The sequence below is a fragment of the Elaeis guineensis genome, chromosome 13, assembly GCF_000442705.2.
Source record: "Elaeis guineensis isolate ETL-2024a chromosome 13, EG11, whole genome shotgun sequence".
Taxonomy (NCBI): domain Eukaryota; kingdom Viridiplantae; phylum Streptophyta; class Magnoliopsida; order Arecales; family Arecaceae; genus Elaeis; species Elaeis guineensis.
In genome coordinates this window covers 4,316,615-4,336,636 of record NC_026005.2, presented here as the reverse complement: position 1 = coordinate 4,336,636, position 20,022 = coordinate 4,316,615, and the positions used below count along the sequence as shown (strand labels likewise).

General features: G+C 39.1%; 1 protein-coding gene and 1 pseudogene across 1 annotated transcript; one reads left to right on the top strand and one right to left on the bottom strand.

Annotated features, from left to right (window-relative positions):
* Positions 1–9,934: 9,934 nt before the first annotated feature.
* Positions 9,935–18,451, top strand: LOC140853336 (pentatricopeptide repeat-containing protein At5g27460-like; annotated as a pseudogene).
* Positions 18,452–18,520: 69 nt separating this feature from the next.
* LOC105060568 (glutathione transferase GST 23) lies at positions 18,521–19,661 on the bottom strand. The gene is made up of 2 exons (XM_010944338.3): positions 19,240–19,661; positions 18,521–19,142 (listed from the first exon to the last, which is right to left on the bottom strand). The coding sequence occupies exons 1-2, from the start codon at positions 19,555–19,557 to the stop codon at positions 18,783–18,785; spliced, it is 678 nt and encodes a 225-aa protein (XP_010942640.1). The 5' UTR covers positions 19,558–19,661; the 3' UTR covers positions 18,521–18,782.
* Between the last annotated feature and the right edge of the window lie 361 nt (positions 19,662–20,022).

The window sequence follows — 20,022 nt, the reverse complement described above, 5'->3', positions numbered from 1 at the left end:
GAATTCCATCTTGGGCTTTCTTGCTCCTATCGTTACAGCATCACAATTAGGGATTTTGACGAATAACTTGAAAGAGACATGATAGTTTATGAGATATTTTATACATATGTATATGAATTCAAAACTATTTGATTTTTGACAATCCAAGAAAAAATGAGTTTTATTAAGTACCAAACGTGAGCTTAAGAATATGACTTTCTATTTCTATATCTCCAAATCTACTTATTTAAGTTATCGAGCAAATGATGAGACAATAAAGTAAGCATCTTACTTTCGAAAAGAAAAAAAAAAGATTAGATATTGTGTTACCATGAATTTTATTATCAAATTTGTTCAAAGAATCAAGCATATATAAATAATAATAAAATATATATAAGCTTATGAACCAGACATGTATAAAATTATAAAACAGGGTAAAGCTTGATAATGACTATAAAGATTTATCTACAAATAAGAAGGAGGAAGAGAAAGTTATAAAGGTCACACTCGGTGACCAATAGGTGGATAGACTTGGGCCATATGTCCAAAGGAAGGCCCAAGAAGACTGTCCAACCTGGTCGATGCATTAGGCCCAATAGATTGGGCCAGTCAAAAAAAATCAAGAAAAATTCAAAAATAATATTTTTATTTATTTATTAGTCAACTCATTTTTCTTCGTGTTATAATTCTTTGGCAAACCAGGCTAGCTTGCTTTATTTCTTTTTCCCAGCAAGGATGAGGACGACGTCGGCGAGGGAGGGATAGGAGATGTGGTGGTAGTGGTGAAGGTGGAGTAGTGCGGTCGAGGTTTTCGTCATGCGTGAGATGGACACAGAGATTTTAGCAGTCATGGATTTTTCTATCATGAAAGTTTTGACTGTCCAGTTTCTCATAAAAACAGTGAAGGCCCAAGACGCATCTAGGAGAAATTATTGCATGCACTAGGTGCAAGTGAAGCAAGGCAAATCCCAAAACATATGCACGGTGGATAGTGCATATACTTTGAGATGTAATTTTTTAAAAATAATATTTAATTTTATTTATTTATTTTATTATTTAAAAAAAAAATAATTACATACCGTGTATCACACAGAGTTCCAAGCTACTATATATTCAAATAGAGTATTACAATACAGAAGTTCTGTTCACTCTTGTTGTTTCTATCAAAACTATTCGCTATATATAGGCTCTCAAATGAGTCCTCGAGATGCACAACTCGGCTATTTTAAACACCAACTTATAATGACAGGACTCTTCTATTATAGAAAAGATCAACGCAGACTATTAACTACAAGACACAGTCTTTGACAAATAGTAGGTCTCTCTTCGTGCTACAGACCCCATAATTCAAATTAAGCTACCACCAAACATTGTGATACTGCCCATGTTAATGCTTTAACATCGACTTCATGTTAACTCACAATCCTCCCCTCTGATGAGAACTTCTTGCTCATGAACACAGCAATGACTCGGCAACGGACTCCCAACTCTACATCGGTGTTATCTTCACACTTCCCCATAATGCTAGATATCTTTCACTCTAAGCATGTTCCAACAAAACACAAACTTTCTAGCGGCAATAGCCTCGTGAAGTTATTTCTTCGAAGTAGCTTTGTAAAGATATCAGTGAGTTGCTCCACAGTGGGTGCGCTACATCTACTAGATATTTCTATTAGAGAGTTGCTCCCTGAAATGGTGGTGCCATATATTTTGTCTCTGTAATGTAGTGGTTTCTTTACAACGCAATAGTAGACTGGTTGTCATAATAGATGACCATAACCTCTGTTTTTTCATGTATCTGATCAATTAATTCGTACATCACATTTATATGGCTTGGCAAACTGCTGCAATGATTGCCATGTATTCAACTTTTGAACACGATAGTATCGTCGAGAGCTGCTTCTTTGAGGACCAACAAATAGTCCTTGCACCGTGATCCTAGAGAGGTTCTTTCGACCGTCTATTGAACCTGCTCAATCACCATCAGGATGATCAAAAAATCAAAAATTGTTAGTGTTGGTGTGCTATAAACAATTGCCGCTTCTTCGTTTCAAATATCTTAAGATTCTCTCTGTCACTCTTTAAAGAATTTTACTTCATAACTATAGATAGTAAACATGTTGACCGTACAATATCTAGCTTCGTATTTGTCATGTAAAGCAAACATATAATCAAACTCTGCGACTTTTGGCATTTGTCTTTCACAATGTTCAAAGAAAACTTTATATTTGTACCTATTGGATTCTGCGCCACATTCAAATTCTTCATTCTAAATCTGTTTAAGTAAATCAATTATGTACTTTCTGATAAAAAAAATCAATATCTATCTCATCTCAAATTCATTAATCATGTGAGACTTAAACTCATCAATCAATTGCTCACTGTTCCTGGTATAAATCAAATTATCCACGTGTACACAAACAATCAATTCTTTTATAACTTCGGACTTTGATGTAGAGTATGAGTTCATTTTCAATGCACATGTAAAATGATAAATCGATAATTATTAGCTTATAATGGAGAAAAGAATTGCAGTGTAATGCAAATTGAAATCTATAATTACTGAATATATTGATAGCACATGTGCTTCATGCAGTGTTGGTTGAAAGCCATAAATTTATTTCTATAGCAATTGTGATTTTTTTAAACTGATTATAGAGCCCCAAATAAAAGGACAAAAAATCTGTAGTACAAGCTCACCATCATTTATGAGAAGTTTTTGAGAACAAAACTTTCTGTTACCTACGAGGCTACAACCAAGGAACCAAAGGGGTATTTGTTTGGAGGTGAGAGTCTGTAATCAAAATAAAAATAGATGATTTTTATTTCAACTATTTGGTTAGAAAAAATTTTATTCTGATTCAATTTCAGAGCGAAATAAAAATACCATAATCTATCTAAAATTTAATTCCTAGTCCCTATTTTTTCATAAGGATTCAAATTTTCATTCCCATTCCAATCCCGATTTCGATTCTGATCATGAACCAAACATCTGAGAGATTTGATCATTCCGATTCCGATTCTAATCCATTTTGATTCTCATTCCGGTTGTAAACTAAATATCTCCTAAAAAATTGAAATATGAATCGAAATGTATTGGAATTAGAATCGGAATCGGAATGGCCAAATCTTCTGAAATATTTGGTTCATGACCAAAATCGAAATCGAAATGATAATGAAAATTTGAATCTTTGGAAGAGAGTGGAGATTGAGTTTTTTAAGTAGATTGGATCGTTTCTATTCCACTTTGAAATTGGAATCGGAATGTAACTCCTCTTCCTAACTAAACAGTTGGAACGAAAATTAACCATTTCTATTCCAATTTCAAACTCCAATTCTCTCTAACCAAACACTCCTTTAGTGAATAATAGCCCATTTTAGAATTACTTAAAATAAAGCTTTTGAATAGTTTGGCAGCAAAATTCATATGTTATGTAGGACCAACAGTGATATACCACATGCTCCATTCCAATATTTAGATAAAGAGAGACAACATCATCTAACTAATTTATCCTAGAGGTAGAATGCGAAAAGTTTTCCACCCGGTTCCCTGCTTGCTCATCTTGCTGCCACCCATTTGCTGCCACCATTTGCTACCACCCACAGGGAATTGAAAAATAAATAGTATTAGGTGGATGTCTGATCAAAACATCATCTTTCAAGATCTTTTCGGTACTGCATGATGCAGCAGAAAGAAAGAAGAAATAAAATAGAAAATAAATAAATATGTGGATCAAACAAAAAAAAGACTCGTCTTCACGGAACATGCAAACTTCACTATAAAAAAAAAATATTACAAGAGGAGATCTCACCTTCAACCTTCGTACATCCAATTTTTTCCTCATAGGAAGTTCTCCCTTACAAAAGCTCTCTCTAGGAAGACCCCCCTGAACTCCTGAAGTGATCGCTATCCGCTGTCCAGGAGCCTCCCTACTCTTTCTTCCCTCAACGTCACGGATCTCTCTCTCTCTTCGCGTGGGCTCTCGATTTTCTTGCGCTCTTCTCTGATCAGTGCAGCAGCACTGCACCAAGTCATCAGACCACCACGGGTGTTCTGTTGAACAAAATCCACCACACAGTCTTCTGTTCCCCAAATAGGCCTTTTTAAAAGCTAAAAAACCCTATTAGATGGTGATTAGGACTCCTAATAACCCTCAGATAAAGTTATGGACCATTGGATTGAAATCAGAATCAACCCAAGCCATTAGATCGCAATCAGTCCACGGAATAGTACCATGGACCGTGCGAAATGCATGGGAAATGCCCACGCGGTCTATGCGCTCGACTGTGGACCATCCGGTCCACCATGGATCGGAGAATTGGGCTGCTGAGCCCGCCGCGTGCGTGCGCGTGGGCCTAGGCTAGCCCGCACCTGCGCATTCGGGCTTGGGCCGGGCCCGCCTACTAGGCTGCGCCTTGTGCGCTGGCTGCATCTGGGTAGTGCATCATTGTGCGAGCCGCACCGCCACCGCTCCGCCGGCGGTTTTTCGCCACCTCGAATTCCGTGCAGATTTCAAACGCATGTATCTTGGCCATCCGAGCTTCGTTTGAGGTGATCTTGATCTCGTTGGTCTCCGTTTTTCGTCACGGACCTCGCTGTGGGTTCAATGTGGATCAAATCTCGAGACGTCAAATCTTAACAAATAGAATGTCAAAGTCAAAAAAAAAAGAAGAAGAAGGAAGTCAAAACCCTCTCTTGTTATTGAATTTTGGCAATCATCATTTGCTTTTCCTAAAAAGGATTAATACAACCTTGCATTAGTAGCTTAAGATAATATTTTATTCAAATATATCGAGATGCATGCATATATGAATGGAAATATATGCATGTGCATGAGTGCTTCCGAAATGTATGTTTCTATGTCATATGCATTGACTCTTCTATATAATACACTCTTCGAATGTCTATTCATGAGATATCCGTCCATCCACGTTTCCCTACTCTTAATCTATGCTTTTCGGGCTTGCATGCTCCTTACTCTAGTCTGTGTATGACCGAGCAATCAGATGAGAGAAAACTTAGTCTGAAAGTTATTTTATTTTTAGAGCATTAAAAGGAACCACCTTTTTGCTTGGAAAGAAAAGAAAAGAAAAGAAAATATTGTTACTGTTTTCTTAGTTTTCTAAACTTACCATGTCACTATATTCCAAGTGATTAACAAAAGTCTGTTTTAAGATGCCCCAACTTGTTGATCTGTTTTATCATATCCTTGGAACTTGCATGATGTTATGCATGATTGTAAAGGTAGAATTACGCGCAATACACACACACACATATATATATATATATAACTATATTGGTATGCAAAATTTTTATTGTAATATATAATTATATAATTATATAATTATATTGATATACGAAAGTTTTATTGCACCGTGCACAGTGCAGAACGAACTATACTGCATGCAGTGATTGGCACGAAAATCTCCTCGCAGTGATCAATCACCGCATATGGTACTGAATTTATATACCACGTGTAGTGCACAAAAAATCATTCTATTGATATATGAATCTACGTATGGATGCATTTCATATGCATACGCTTTGGGAAAAGATCCAATTAAAGATCTTTCCAAATTTAAAATCTTATTTTCTTAAAAAACAAACCTCAAATAATATGATAATTGTCTATTAGAAAAAGTTTTTTAGTTATGAAATTGATATATAAACATGCATATATTTATAAATATGAATACCATCGCTTAAGTTTGAAAATTATGTTGTTTATCAAATACAAACTTACTCTATATCAGCACACAATCATTCCAACCCAACATTCTATTTTGGCTTGCAGTCTTATTTGGCTCTTTCCTATGTTTAGCAAGTCAACACATATTCATATTTGGCTGGCACTCCTATTTGGTCTTTCTCTCTTATTTGGTCTTTCTCCTTGTTTAGCTATTCTACATTTGGTTTCTCTTTACTTGGTATGTAATCGAGATATTCCTTCTTCTTGTAATTGCTACAATAGCTAGACCTTGTAATCTATATATACTCCTATTGGAGAACAATGAAATGTAAGAATTAGAAATTATCCTCAATAAAGATATTACCTTCTTTATGGTATCAGAGCCATTGAAGCTCCAACGAGCATCTCTTCTTCTTCCTCCTTCTGTGCTCTCTCATGGCTACCAGTTCATCTATCTCCACCTCCTCCAATCCCTCTTCTCCTCCTCCACCCAACACAACGACCCCTCTCACCTTTCCATCGGCACAGCATTTTCTATCTATCAAATTAAATGCATCCAATTTTTTGATCTGGAGAAAGCAAATTACTCCCTTCTTAAAGGGTCAAGGCCTGTTTGGGTTCCTTGATGGCTCTCACCCACAGCCCACCGATCTGATTGCCGCTACTGCTTGGCAACAACAAGATGCCCAACTCGTAAGCCTTCTTGTTGCTTCATTATCTAAAGATTTGGTTCCTCTTCTTCTTGACAAAGAGACTAGTTTTGAGTGCTGGACCACTCTTCATGAAGCCTTTGGTTCAGCATCTCCTACCAGGCTCATGTCTCTGCATCTAGAGTTGCAGAATCTACATCAAAAATCAGATGAGACCGTCACCTCTCTGCTCCGACGTGCCAAAGCTGTGGCTGATGAACTTGCTGCCTCTGGTAATGCCCTCAAGCCAACCGAATTTAATCTTCATGTATTGCGTGCTCTATGTGATGATCTACAGGATGCGGTCCCTGGCATTCTCAACTGACACACCCCTCCGACATACACTGAACTTCATGGGCTGTTACTTAGCCATGAAAGCATGCGGGCATTTAGAAAATTAACTGTTGCTGATGCCACTCCTACCAATCCTATCGTCAATACTGCTCAACGGTTTGTCCATTCTTCTAATGACCCTAGGCCCTCTATTGGCCGTGGCTTTACTAGAGGTCGTGGAGGACGTGGCAAGTTTGGTCGAGGTCGTGGTCGTTTTGGTCCACCTGGTGGCCGTGGTTCTCAATGGTGTTCGTTTTGCAATCGTAACAACCACTCTAATGCCACCTGCTTCTATCGCCCTCAGCAACCATATCCACACTTTTCCTCTCCACAACCCAATGTCAATTTCTCATATTCACCATATCCAAATCCAAATCCAAATCCATCTCAACATCACCCTAATCCACCACTTCTCCCTACCCCTCACCCCTCCACTGCCCTCACTTGGTACCCAGATACAGGAGCATCTCACCATATCACTCCTAACATTCATTCTATGTCCTCCTATGATGAGTACACTGGTCCTGATCAGGTGCATGTAGGCAATGGTAAGGGATTACATATATCACATATTGGTCATGGTTCTTTTTCCTCTCCCTACTCTTCTCTTTCTTTTCAGTTATCTAACATCTTACACGTTCCTTCTATTTCTAAAAATTTACTTTCCGTACAACAGTTTGCAAAAGATAACAATGTCTTTTTTGAATTTCACCCCTCTCATTTTCTTGTGAAGGATCGAACTACCAAGACCATAGTGTTATCCGGTCCGAGTAAAGGAGGATTATACACTCTCCATTCCAGCCCTTCTCCGTTGTCTGCATCTGTTCACGTAGCCGAGAGCACCACTCTTGATGGCTGGCACAACCGTTTGGGCCATCCCCATTATCGCTTGCTTCGCTCTATGGTGAAGACCAATAATCTACCCTGCAAGTCTGCACATCTTCATTCCCTTTGTCCCTCATGTCAATTAGGCAAGTCTAGTAAGTTGCATTTACCTCCGTCCCATCGTCGCAGTCAGTTTCCATTAGATCTTATTTATAGTGATGTTTGGGGTCCTTCCCCTACTCCATCTTTGTTAGGACACCGCTACTACATAATTTTTGTTGATGATCAAAGTAAATATATTTGGTTTTATCCATTAATGCGCAAATCTGATGTATTCTCTACTTTCTTACAATTTCAAGCCTTGGTTGAACGGCATTTCTCTCGTACTATTAAATCAATCCAAACTGACTGGGGAGGAGAATTTCGCTCTCTTCCTCAATTTTTTTGTAAAATTGGCATTACCCATCGTGTTGCTGCTCCTCACACCCATGAGCAACAAGGAGCTGTCGAACGTCGTCACCGTCATATTACGGAAACCGGCCTATCCCTTCTTGCTCATGGATCCGTGCCCATGTCATACTGGCACTATGCCTTTGAAACGGCTGTTTTTCTCATTAATAGGATGCCATCTAAAGTCTCTAGTGATGTATCCCCCTTCGAACTCATTCACAACAAACCACCATCCTATGCCTTCCTACGAATTTTTGGGTGTCTTTGCTATCCTCTTCTTCGTCCTTACAATCGGCATAAAATGGAGTATCAGTCTCAACCGTGTGTGTTTCTCGGCTATAGTCCCTCTCATAGTGCCTATCGATGTCTCGATTTAAAAATAAATCGAACATATATCGCTAGGCACGTTCGCTTCGACGAATCTACCTTTCTTTTCAATCTCAGTCTTCATTAACTTGTCCACCACCATCATCTCCCTCTTCCCCACCTTGGGGCGTTACATTACTTCACCCTCTATAAGAGGCCACCCCACTACCATCTGTTTCTCCACCAATTCCACATTCTCCTTTGCATCGTCTGTCCAACTCATCATCGGCTGCATCCCCCTTTTCTCGGTCTGCCTCAACACCTTCTCCTATGACCGATCCCACTCCAAGCCCCTTTAGCATTAACGACTCTGCACCTGTTCGGACCAGATTACTTACTGACCTCTCCTCATCAGCAAAACCTTCCCTTCCTACGCCTTCCCCTACAACTAGCTCTCTGCAAGACAAAACCTCCCCTGACCCATCTGCCCAACCCACCCGTACACATTCCATGGTACTTCGACCCCGTTCCAACCAGCCTTCCGCCCTCACCACCACTATCCTCACCATAGAACCTACTTGCTTTACTCAAGCCTCTAAACACTCTGAGTGGCGTGCTGCAATGACTGAAGAATTTAATGCCTTAATTCGCAATGGTACGTGGTCTCTTGTTCCACGTTCATCTCATCAAAAGAATTTGGTCGGGTGTAAATGGGTGTACAGGATCAAGAGAAAAGCTGATGGGTCTCTCGAGCGTTACAAAGCGCGTCTAGTTGCTAAAGGGTTCCATCAGCAACTTGGCCATCCCTTACATGGTCCTCCGATTCTATGGTGTGACAATATTGGGGCCACTTATCTGTCGGCCAATCCTATTTTCATGCTCGCACGAAGCATGTCGAAATTGATTTTCATTTTGTTCGTGAACGTGTTGCAAGACATCAACTATCTGTTCAGTTCATTCCACCCAAGATCAGCTTGCCGATATTCTCACCAAGCCCTTGGGTACCTCCCGTTTTAGGTTCCTAAAGGACAAGCTGAAGATTCGTGCTCCCGATTCTTCATCTTGAGGGGGTGTATCAGCACACAATCATTCCAACCCAACATTCTATTTTGGCTTGCAGTCTTATTTGGCTCTTTCCTATGTTTAGCAAGTCAACACATATTCATATTTGGCTGGCACTCCTATTTGGTCTTTCTCCTTATTTGGTCTTTCTCCTTGTTTAGCTATTCTACATTTGGTTTCTCTTTACTTGGTATGTAATCGAGATATTCCTTCTTCTTGTAATTGCTACAATAGCTAGACCTTGTAATCTATATATATTCCTATTGGAGAACAATGAAATGTAAGAATTAGAAATTATCCTCAATAAAGATATTACCTTCTTTACTCTAGAGCACAAACTTAAACTTTAATATATTTAAAATAATTTTTAAAAAAAAAATCTAGTTTTCTATACTGAAAGTATGTTTCTTAATCTACTTTGAAGACAATCTATGGAGGCTAACAACGTGATGCACGGGCAAGTTAATGTTGGTGTGGCATATTTTGGCGAAACCGGCAATCCGGTCCGGGCGAAATCTGGGGTTCAGGAACCCGGTTCACAGATTAGACCAACACACCGTGCCATGATAAGAAGCGCCCCGCCGGCCTGCATCCGTTTCAGTCCTCTAAGCTCTGAAATGGCGACGGGCTCTCTCCTGGCCGCCCTTCTCGGGCGAGCCCGTCATGGAAATCCCATGGCTCCATGCTTCGGGACCGTCCCCTTCGCTCGTTTCGAAAGCCCGAGGCCCTTCTTCTCCGGCCCCTCGAGGGCCGAAGCCGTCGCCATCGAGGAGGAGCCCGCCGCGCGGCCGGAAGATCTGAGGAGCCGCCTCTTCCGGCTCCGGTTCCCCAAGCGGAGCGCGACGGTTGTCCTCGACAAGTGGGTTGGCGAAGGGAGGAAGGTCACGGCCTCGGAGCTCCGCCAGATCGCCAAGGACTTGAAGCGATCGCAGCGCTATAAGCATGCCCTGGAGGTTGGCACTTGCCCTTTTGTCTCTTCTTCCGCCTCCTATTTCTCCATTTTGTGTTTGGAGTTCGAATTTTTGAGTTTATATATGCATTAAAGAGTGGGCAGCTTGGATTGAAATGAAAGATAAAAATAAAGAAAAAGGGAATTCTTAGAACAAGAAAGCAAAGCACTTGGAGAGTTGGAGCAATTGTTATGAAAGTTGTGGCTTTCTTATAATTTAGTGCTGCCGGCCCTGGACTTCTTGCCATTGAGAGTGCTACTGATTTTCGAGCAGATTTATGTGGGGCCAAGTGTATCTGATACTTATCATGCGGAAAGTTGTGTTCTTGAGTGAAAATTACATGGATGCATCTGGACACTAGCATGAAAACTAATGTCAAAAGATGTAGGATAAAGAAGAGTTGGAAAGCATGTAGTTAGCCTAGAGGGTGCTTTAATGGCTATTTTATATCATTTTCATAATTTGCTAACCCGAGAAAGTCTTGTCGATAAGTGTTGAAGTTGCTTGATTTAACAATTCTATGAAGAAATCAAAAATCTAGATGCTGGAATGGTGGCACACATGTTCCTTGACTCTCGATTCATGTCTAAATCTGAGAACTTGTGCAGAGGTAACAGGTGGCTAAACTATTCACATGAACAGGGTCTTTGGTGATGTGCCAGGAACTTTGGCTTTGGATTTGTTAAAAGATATGACCAGGAGAGTGTGCCTTAATTCTGTAGCTTGCAAGACAATTTGAACAGATTAAGTTGTTAAAGAGTATAAAGAGTGATAACGCTTGTGCCATTACCTTTATGATGCTAACATTAATCACATGTTGTAATAAAACATAGTTGATGCTGTTGTTGTATACACCAAAAGCATAGAGGATACAATGGTAGTGAAACCTCATTTTGTCCAATATAGATAATTTCTTATGTCTTCTTAGTGAACAGATAATCTTTGAAGATTTATTCCCATTACGGACCATCCTTTTTTGCATTGTTATTTCCAATAAATATCACTAAGAGCATTGCATTACTGTGGAACACTGATTACCAACCACATCTAAGATTAATATGTCACCTTCTAGGAAAGCAAATCTTATAAAATATCATTTTAAAAACTCAAACATGATGTGAATGGACATGAGCTCTATTGCTAATGCGCTATATAAAATTGTGCATTACAGTATATTGTTTGATATGCTACACTATGGAATGATAATGTCCAATACTAGGTCAGTACTCACGTCTAAGGTAAGGAGGGTATGTAGCATACTGGTGATGCCAAGAAAGATGTATCAAAGGTCATGGTATTGTAAGAACTGATGCCTTGAAATTAGGTGGTTAAATACATTTATCAATGAGATAAACTACTATATTGTATTTCAGGCCTAAGGAAAGGGAACTTGGAAATTTCTTTCCCTGCTTTCGGTGCGTAAGCCTCAGTTCTAACATAATGATATGTGATTGACTTTTATATCAATTAGGTTTTGTTGCTAGCAACAAAGGTTTTGTCTTGTGCTGAGGGATTCTAGCTGTTTGCTGATTGGGGAGTGTGGTGTTTTCCACTCATATTGTTATTGCATGGGGTTTTTGCAAGCAAAGCTACATGGTAAAAATAGGGTTTGATTTTGATTATGTTGGGCACAATGAGAATTTCTCTCATATTAAAGCATCTTGGTTGTTAATTTGATCAGAAATGTATTTCCCTTTGCTAGTATCATGATACAGGGAGGGATAGTAGGATCCATGAAATCCTAAAATTAGGCAAAAGTTTGAGGGAGCCATATATATGGTTTACATCCAGCCCAGCAAAAGGGTCAATGATGTGGATTTTTCTTTTGATGACATGCAAATGAGATGTTTGGCTTGTTGATAGGTAAAATATTTAGATGAGATCTCAAGGGAAAGGTTTTAGCTGATTTCCTGGGTGGACATTAAAAACGAGATCCAAGGAAGAGCATTTTCAAGTTTATATAAACTTTTACTAGATTGTAAAATGACATAAGAAGCTTGCAGAAGATCAATCAGGAATTTGTAATATATGTACATTGAGGCTTCTGGTGTGAGAGTAAATATATAGCTGGAATACATTACACAGTGGATTAGCTGGAATACATTGCACAGTGGTTTTCAACAACTTATTTATTGTCTAGATTGCTGATATTAGCAGTTTATGAAGTGCCTATATGGGTGATGGTGTGAAATTGAAAACTTGGAGATGATATGATGATTGGAAGAGGTATCAAAGATTATGAAGTTATCCAGATCATTTAACTGATGAAGATCCTTGAAGACACCCACAATGATGAAGTAGTCAAAGACAAAGCAAATTGAGATCAGAAGACAAAGGTTTCAACTGACAATGCTTTAAATGTTCATGTGTAATGGGAGAAGGATGTTTCTTAGAGGACTTAATGAATGATATCTAATGTCGAATTGTTGCATTTATTTGGTGTCTGTAAAAGTTAAGATAGGCACTAAATAGTTATTTTCATTTTTTTGGTTGGAATAACATATTATCCTGAATCAATTGTAATCAAAATATGAAAAAAATGATACTACATATTGGCCGAATCTTCTATTCTTTTCTCATAAGTGAAGTGAGGGCTATGATGACCACATGGTTTTGCGGACTATTTTAAAGATGTCATATGTAAAATTCACTTGTGCTATTTTCTGTGTGATGCAATGATAATACCTTTATTCTCATTCAGAGGAAGATTGAAGTTGTGGATGCAATTGTAAGGAAACACCTTCGAAAACCAGGCTTTTGTGGTAGCTGGACCAGTAGCAAGGTGTATTGGGTGTAACCTTGTTATGTTCTCCAAATTTTAGAATCTTGACACCTAAAATATATATTTATATTTTTTTAATCATCATCTGAAAGTTCAGTATATGTTTTTCTGCTTGAATGTTTCTGCCTTCAATATGTCAAATTAACAACTAATGCAATCATCCCTTTCTTGAAAAATAAAGACCTCTTTGTTTAATTTCTCTTATGTTCAATATCAGTGCCTCTTTGGGTGCATGTAACAGGGCATGCAGTTTCACCACTTACTATAAGTGAGCCACTTCATTTGTTTGGGTTGATGTGATCTTGTGGTAATCAAGTAACTGAACTTAATCAAGCAACTGAACATTTTGAAAAACTTTGACTAGTTCTATGGGTATTTTGGCCGAAGGGTGAGTTGCAATGACTAGGCCTGCAGTAGTGACCTCTGTGTTACATCATATAGGTGTTTTTATGAGCCAGTGACAACCAAACAGACACTTGAAATGGAGTTACATAAGCCAAATACATATGCAGCCAAACAGCTGCAGTTGCTGAAATTACTGCAACATGTAATTCCAGCTACATGAAAGCTTGCAGCCAACTTGCATATAATGGTTGTCAACTTGATAATTGTTGCATAACTGACATTGTGGAGGAAGGATTGAAATGGTACTGATACTGAGCCTCGATCAGCCAGTATGTTACATGGTACCAGTACCATCAATACACCCCAGACCCTGTACTAATCCTGTACCACCCTGAACTGCCCCACATCTCCATGTGCTGACCTTTTACTGGTTGATACACTTTTCCCCTTTCCCTTTTACTCGTTTAAGGCAGCCTTGTACTGGCCCTTATTGGCCTCTTGCTGCCCTGTACTGAGGTAGATAACATTCTGACCTGTGACCAATATAGCTCTGTACCTTGATTTTAAAATCTACACTGTGGTGTGATTTTCAAACATAAGATTGGATCTGTAATATGGCATTCTTTTAGTTTATTCTCAACTTGGGTGCTGTCCTATTCACATCTCAATGCAACAATAAGGAAGGAGAAGTTGCAATATGGATGGTCTTCTAAAGCATGGACTACTCACCTTTTTCACCAGAGTATTCTATCTTGGATTGTTTCAACTGCATATGGTAATGGGCCACGTCTTTTTGGCAGTCACATCGTATTGCATTGAAAGATTTTGCTTGGTATTTTCTATTTGTAATCTTTTAGAATCTCCTTTTCCTCATGGTTTTATCATGCTTTATATGTGTTTCAATCTGCTTGTTAGTCTATATTTGTTAAATTGGGAAGAACATAGTTTCCTATACCAATTCATTTCTTCTCCTCTCTTTGTCTACATTATTTTGAGTTTAGGGAACCTTCAAGGGTTGCTTCTCAATTGCGTGAGCTTAAGTTGCACCAGCAATAAGCAGAGAACAATTTAAGTGCCGCAATCTTGTAAGTTGTGTGAAAAAGGAATGAGATATACAGAAGGCAGATATGGAGAGGAAGACTTATTTTGGAATCTTCCACAAAATAAATGAAGAGAAATATTTTCGTTAATTCATGTAATCAATTATTTGACTTATATTGGAATTCTTCATAGTCCAGTTGTAAGAAATTATGGTTAAATTGTATTTAGCTTTATTAAAAAAGCACAGGGCTATAACAATTACTGTCAAGATTGCTTAAGAAAGTCATTGCCATTCTCCTTGTGTAACAGAAGAAAGAAAATGATCTCTTTCTTATTGAAAGTTGTTCCAGTCTTGACTTTGCATATGATCTTTTTATTTCTCCCTTCTCCTATGCTAAAATGTCCAATACATCAAATATAACTGAGCTGAACTAAACTCAACTCAACTAAGCCTTAGTTCCAGACTAGTTGAGGTTGGCTGCATGAATCCTTTTCCTCCATTGAAATAGGCCATCTACAATTTTCCTCCCTTTGAAAGAAAAACTTCTTGGTTGGTAGAGATGCTTTGTCAGAATAACCACCAAAGTTCTGTTAACTGTCATTTTGATGGCTACCTTGTACAAACTGAAGGGCTGCTAAAAAGTTCTTCTTGCCTATCTAAGATAAAATCATGAAAGTACACTTCATTCTTTTCATTTGTTCTTTTCTTGTACAGTTTATATGCAACTTTCCAAGCCTGTCTTTTTATTATGTCAAAGAACTGTTTGGCTAAAGCTATACATCCTTCAGCATTAGCTGCCCTTAACAAACTTAAGAAACTGCTACTGAACCTCATCATCAAATTTTTTTGCTCCAACCACCATGTTTGACATCTGATGTGGATACTTTGGTAAACGAATACAACATTCTTCTCTTACTCTCCACTGGCCAAAGAAAATGCTAACAATTAAACTACCATCCTCTGATTATAGTCAGTCAGCCACTGTGCTGTAAAATAAATTGCTGTTTAGTCAAAGCAATTGTATCATTAATTACCTGATCTTAATTCTTTCTTGTTTTTTCATTGCTATTATCTATTCATCCAGTGTACTTGATTGACATGTCTTGAGCAATAAGCATGATCCAGATAATGATGCAAAGTACATTTTCCTCCTGTTTTTTTGGCTGCTTAGAGAAAGCATGCTGCAATTATTTCATCTTGAAATGTACCAAAAAAAAAAAAAAAGTCTGAGTATATCCGAGTGGATGAAAACTCATCAAGAATCTGAGTTATCAGGTAGCACTATGCAGTGCACATTGACTTAATAACTTTAGTTTTTGGTGTTGACACTGCTGAAGACTTTTTGAAGGGCTTCCATCAACTGCAAAATCCTGGGAAGCATATACTGTCCTCCATCGTTTCATATGCTGAAGCAAAACTGACAGGGAATGCTAAAAACCTCTTTAAGAGAACCAAATATCAAATTCTGCAAGTGCATGGACCTATAATGAATGATGAGCTGGTATATTATAAGTTGGACACATGGATAAGGTTCCATAGTTGTTGAAGAACTGAAAAGTTCCAATTTTGATTTGCCACTACTTGTTTCATGGCTTTAATTTGAGCTGCGGGTCCCACTCTGGAAACAGAAATACCCACATTAATAGCGGGTCGGATGGCTTGACCGTGTGTTCTCTCCTGGTCGGGTCGGAGGCAAAGGTGAAAAGTTTCACCAGATCTATTCTCATATAATCTCTGGATAAGTGCTTGTGCTGCAACCCTGGAATTATTGGTGCAAGAAGGATTCCTTGATGAAATGGTCCCATGATTCAAACCTGGGAGAGACTGGACAACCTATATGACATTGCTGACATCTATGTTACTGCTGGTCATCTTGTGAATTTAGATTTCTCTTGTTGAGGATGTAAAGATTAGCCAGCGAGAAAGGATAACTTATGATTTCCTCATCATTCTACATGCTAAATAGGGAATAAACAAAGAATAATGAAAACATGGAAATCTTTGCAAATGACTTCACAGAAAAATGGCTAGCAGAGATTATATCTGTCTATCTTCCCATCTCATGCTGGGGCAGTGAAGGAAGCTGGAGAGGTCATTGATGAGTTGAAAAACTCTAAAGTCCTGGACTAACGCAGCAGAAAAACTGTGAACTCACAAGTTAGGGTGTATCTGGTTCTCATCAGAGCAATTTTACGTGGTGGAAGAAACTAAATGAAAGATATTACTTCTCATCTTTATGTTCCCTTAAGTAACAATTATAGCTCAAACTTTAGACTTCAACTCCTGCTTTGAAGTAAATTTACGAAATCTTCAATTTTATATGTTCCTTCTGACTGTTTTATAGATCATCAATAAATGTGCATCTCAAGCATCTTAGTTGCAATTGTCTGCCAGATTATTAATGCTTTTGTTTTCTTCAAATATGAAAAAACAATTGTGCTATAACTTTATTATCTTTTGGTTTTTGAATATAATGCAAGCAACTCTGCCACTTCATAACCAAACTTCTTTGTTTAAATACTGCTTTTCTACTTAGCAAAATATATTCAGTCTGTTCATCAGCAGCCTGCAAATTTTTTCTTGTGTATGGTTTTAGCCAGGATGATCCCTGTATTTAAATTCCAATGCTTTCTTAAATGCAGTGGTGTTTGTTTCCATTTTTCACCAGTTTCGAATTAAAGCAACGCAGGATGGCTGCACAGCCTAAACATGTATGTGATCATCATGCAGATTTTACATGGATGGGCTTTGGGATAATTCCACCCGTCCTCAGCTGATCATGCTGCCAGACTGGAGCTGATTACCAAAGTCCATAGTATAGTTGAGGCTGAGTTATACTTGAGAAATTATCAGACAGTACTTCAGGAGGGTTGCATCCTTCCCTCTTCTTCATCATTATGTGAAGGAAAGGAATTTAGAGAAAGCTGAGGCTCTCATGTCAATGCTGCTGAATTTGGGGCTTGTTGTGGATCCTCACCCTTTCAATGAGATGATGAAGCTGTAATGGCCACAGGTCAATGTAAAAGGTCCTTGCTGTGATCCAGCACATGAAAACGCTGCAAGATCCCTTGTAATGTTCTTTCATACAATCTATGGTTGAATGCCTCTGGTGAGCTGTCCGGTGTTGCTGTCGTAGAGATGGTGCATGCGGAGATGATGAATGACCAGAATGTGAGGTGGGTTGGAGCACATACTCAACATTAGCCAATATCTACACAAAGTCTGGTCTCCTTGACAAAGCATCCGCTGCTCTTAGAACAGCAGAGGACAAGCTCTCTGTGAGGAAGCGTCTTGGCTATTCTTTTATCATGACAAATTATGCTGCTCTGGGAGACACGGATGGAATTCTCAGGCTCTGGGAATCCAGTAAAAGAGTACCAGGGAGGATTACTTGTGTAAATTACATGTCTGTATTGTTATGTTTGATCAAAGTTGGTGACATTCAAGAGGCTGAGAAGGTATTCAAGACATGGGAAATGGAGTGCAGGAAGTATGATATTCGGGTCTCCAATGTCCTTCTAGGTGCTTACATGAGAAATGGATGGATGGACAAGGCTGAGTTATTGCATCACCATACTTTGGAGGAAGGTGGCTGCCCAAACTACAAAACATGGGAAATTCTGATGGAGGGTTGGGTGAAATGCAATCAGATGGATAAAGCTGTGGAGGCCATGAAGAAAGGCTTCTCCATGTTGAAAGCTTGTGATTGGAAACCCCCTTCTGATATTTTGGTGGTCATAGCCAAATATTTTGAGGAGCAGGGCAATATTCAGGAAACAGAGAGGTATGTGAAAGTTCTTCGCCGTTTACGACTCATGAGTTTGCCATTATACAAGTCTTATCTGAGGGCATGCATAAATGCTAAAAGAGCTGCTCCCAATATCCTAGAGAAAATGGCAAGAGATGGAATTAGCTTGGATGTGGAGACTGGGGAACTTATTCAACATGTCAGCAAATTTGATGATATCAATGCTTATAATGATTTTTATTTATGGTAAGGAGATTCATGATCTTATTTGGGTTGGAGTTGGCTACAAGCTCCATGACACATTTCCAAGACTGGAAAATATTCTGCAAATTAGTTTTACTGTATCCTCCATTCTGCGGGCTTACAAAATATCTGCTTTTCTGGAAGCAAGAAGTGAGGTCTCATATTATTTTGGAAAACCTACGGCTATTCACATTATGATAAAGCTTATTCATCTGGAGGAAATTGTCAGCAGTAACTCCAAGGAGTTCTTCATCAAACATTCTGTAGATTAATCTGGAGGAGAAAATTTTTATGTATAAATTGCCCAGCATTAGCATACTGAAAGTGTTGAGCTGTCTCTAAGCAGACATAGCGGATAAGACATTCTCTCGGATGGCCCTCATATGTGCCATGACTTTTTCTTGAGGGGGCATGGTTTCTTTCACCATGTTGTGATCCAGGAGGTCTTTGATCCAGGCACTGATCAGAGGCAGGTCCTCTTCATTGATGATCTTGATTCCAATGATCTCTTCAATCATTCCAAGCCAAGATGGCATCCAACCTGCAATGATGTCTACAAACCCTATTGTTTCACCTCCAAAAAATTTCTTTTCCTCAAGATGACCCTCCAGAGTTTTAAGGCTCTCCTGCATCTCCTTCACTGCCTTCAGCTGCTCCTCCCCCACCCTGGAGAGGACATCAAAACTCCCATGCAAGCACTGAAATCAAAAAATAAGTTTAGTGATACAGAATTTCAGGATTCGTTTCATCGCAACTTGATCAAATGGTGAGAGAACTAATGTGTGATCATGTAACCTTTTCTTCAACAAATTTAGCCCAGAAACGAGTGGTGGCCTTCTGATAAGGATTTGATGGCAAGAGAGGGTACAAGTCACTCCATGCCTCATCTATGTACTCAACGATCACAGCAGACTCAGCAATTGGCTTACCGTTGTGGACGAGCACAGGGACCATCTTGTGGACTGGGTTGTACTGCAGGAGCTGGGGACTCTTGTTGGACAAGTCCTCATTCACATACTCATATTTGATGCCTTTCAACTGGAGAGCCCATTCCACCCGAAGGACGAAAGGGCTCAGGATGTTCCCATAAAGCTTCACTCCCTCTTCTCCCATGCTCTCTTCGATCTTACCGGCTCACAGATGCAACTGGTAAGCTATTAATTGCTGAATATGTTTGTTGTGGATTCCATAGTTCTATAACTATTTATAGGGCAGCAGAGGAAATGATTGAAAGGTTCAGATGATTTCACAAGAATGTACGTATGTGGCCACAAGCGACTCTGGAAAAGTCACTGATGAAAGATTCCCGTTGAAGCTTCTTAGAAGGACAACAGTTGAGGGTCGCAGTTGGCGGAGCACCAAAAATAGGAAGCTTCTGAGTCCCTTCTGGCAAGTCAAAACAGGTCGATAACCATGAATAGACGGGCGGCGTATTGTATTTTGAGCTGAATATTTTCTCCGTGGGCAATCTCGGCTGCTTTTGCAGCTGGCACTGAATCAGTTTGCCAAATGAAAGATTTGACTCCCGAGTGATAGGGTGGCTTCTGACCCCTTTCCTCACTGACATGGGGTATGATT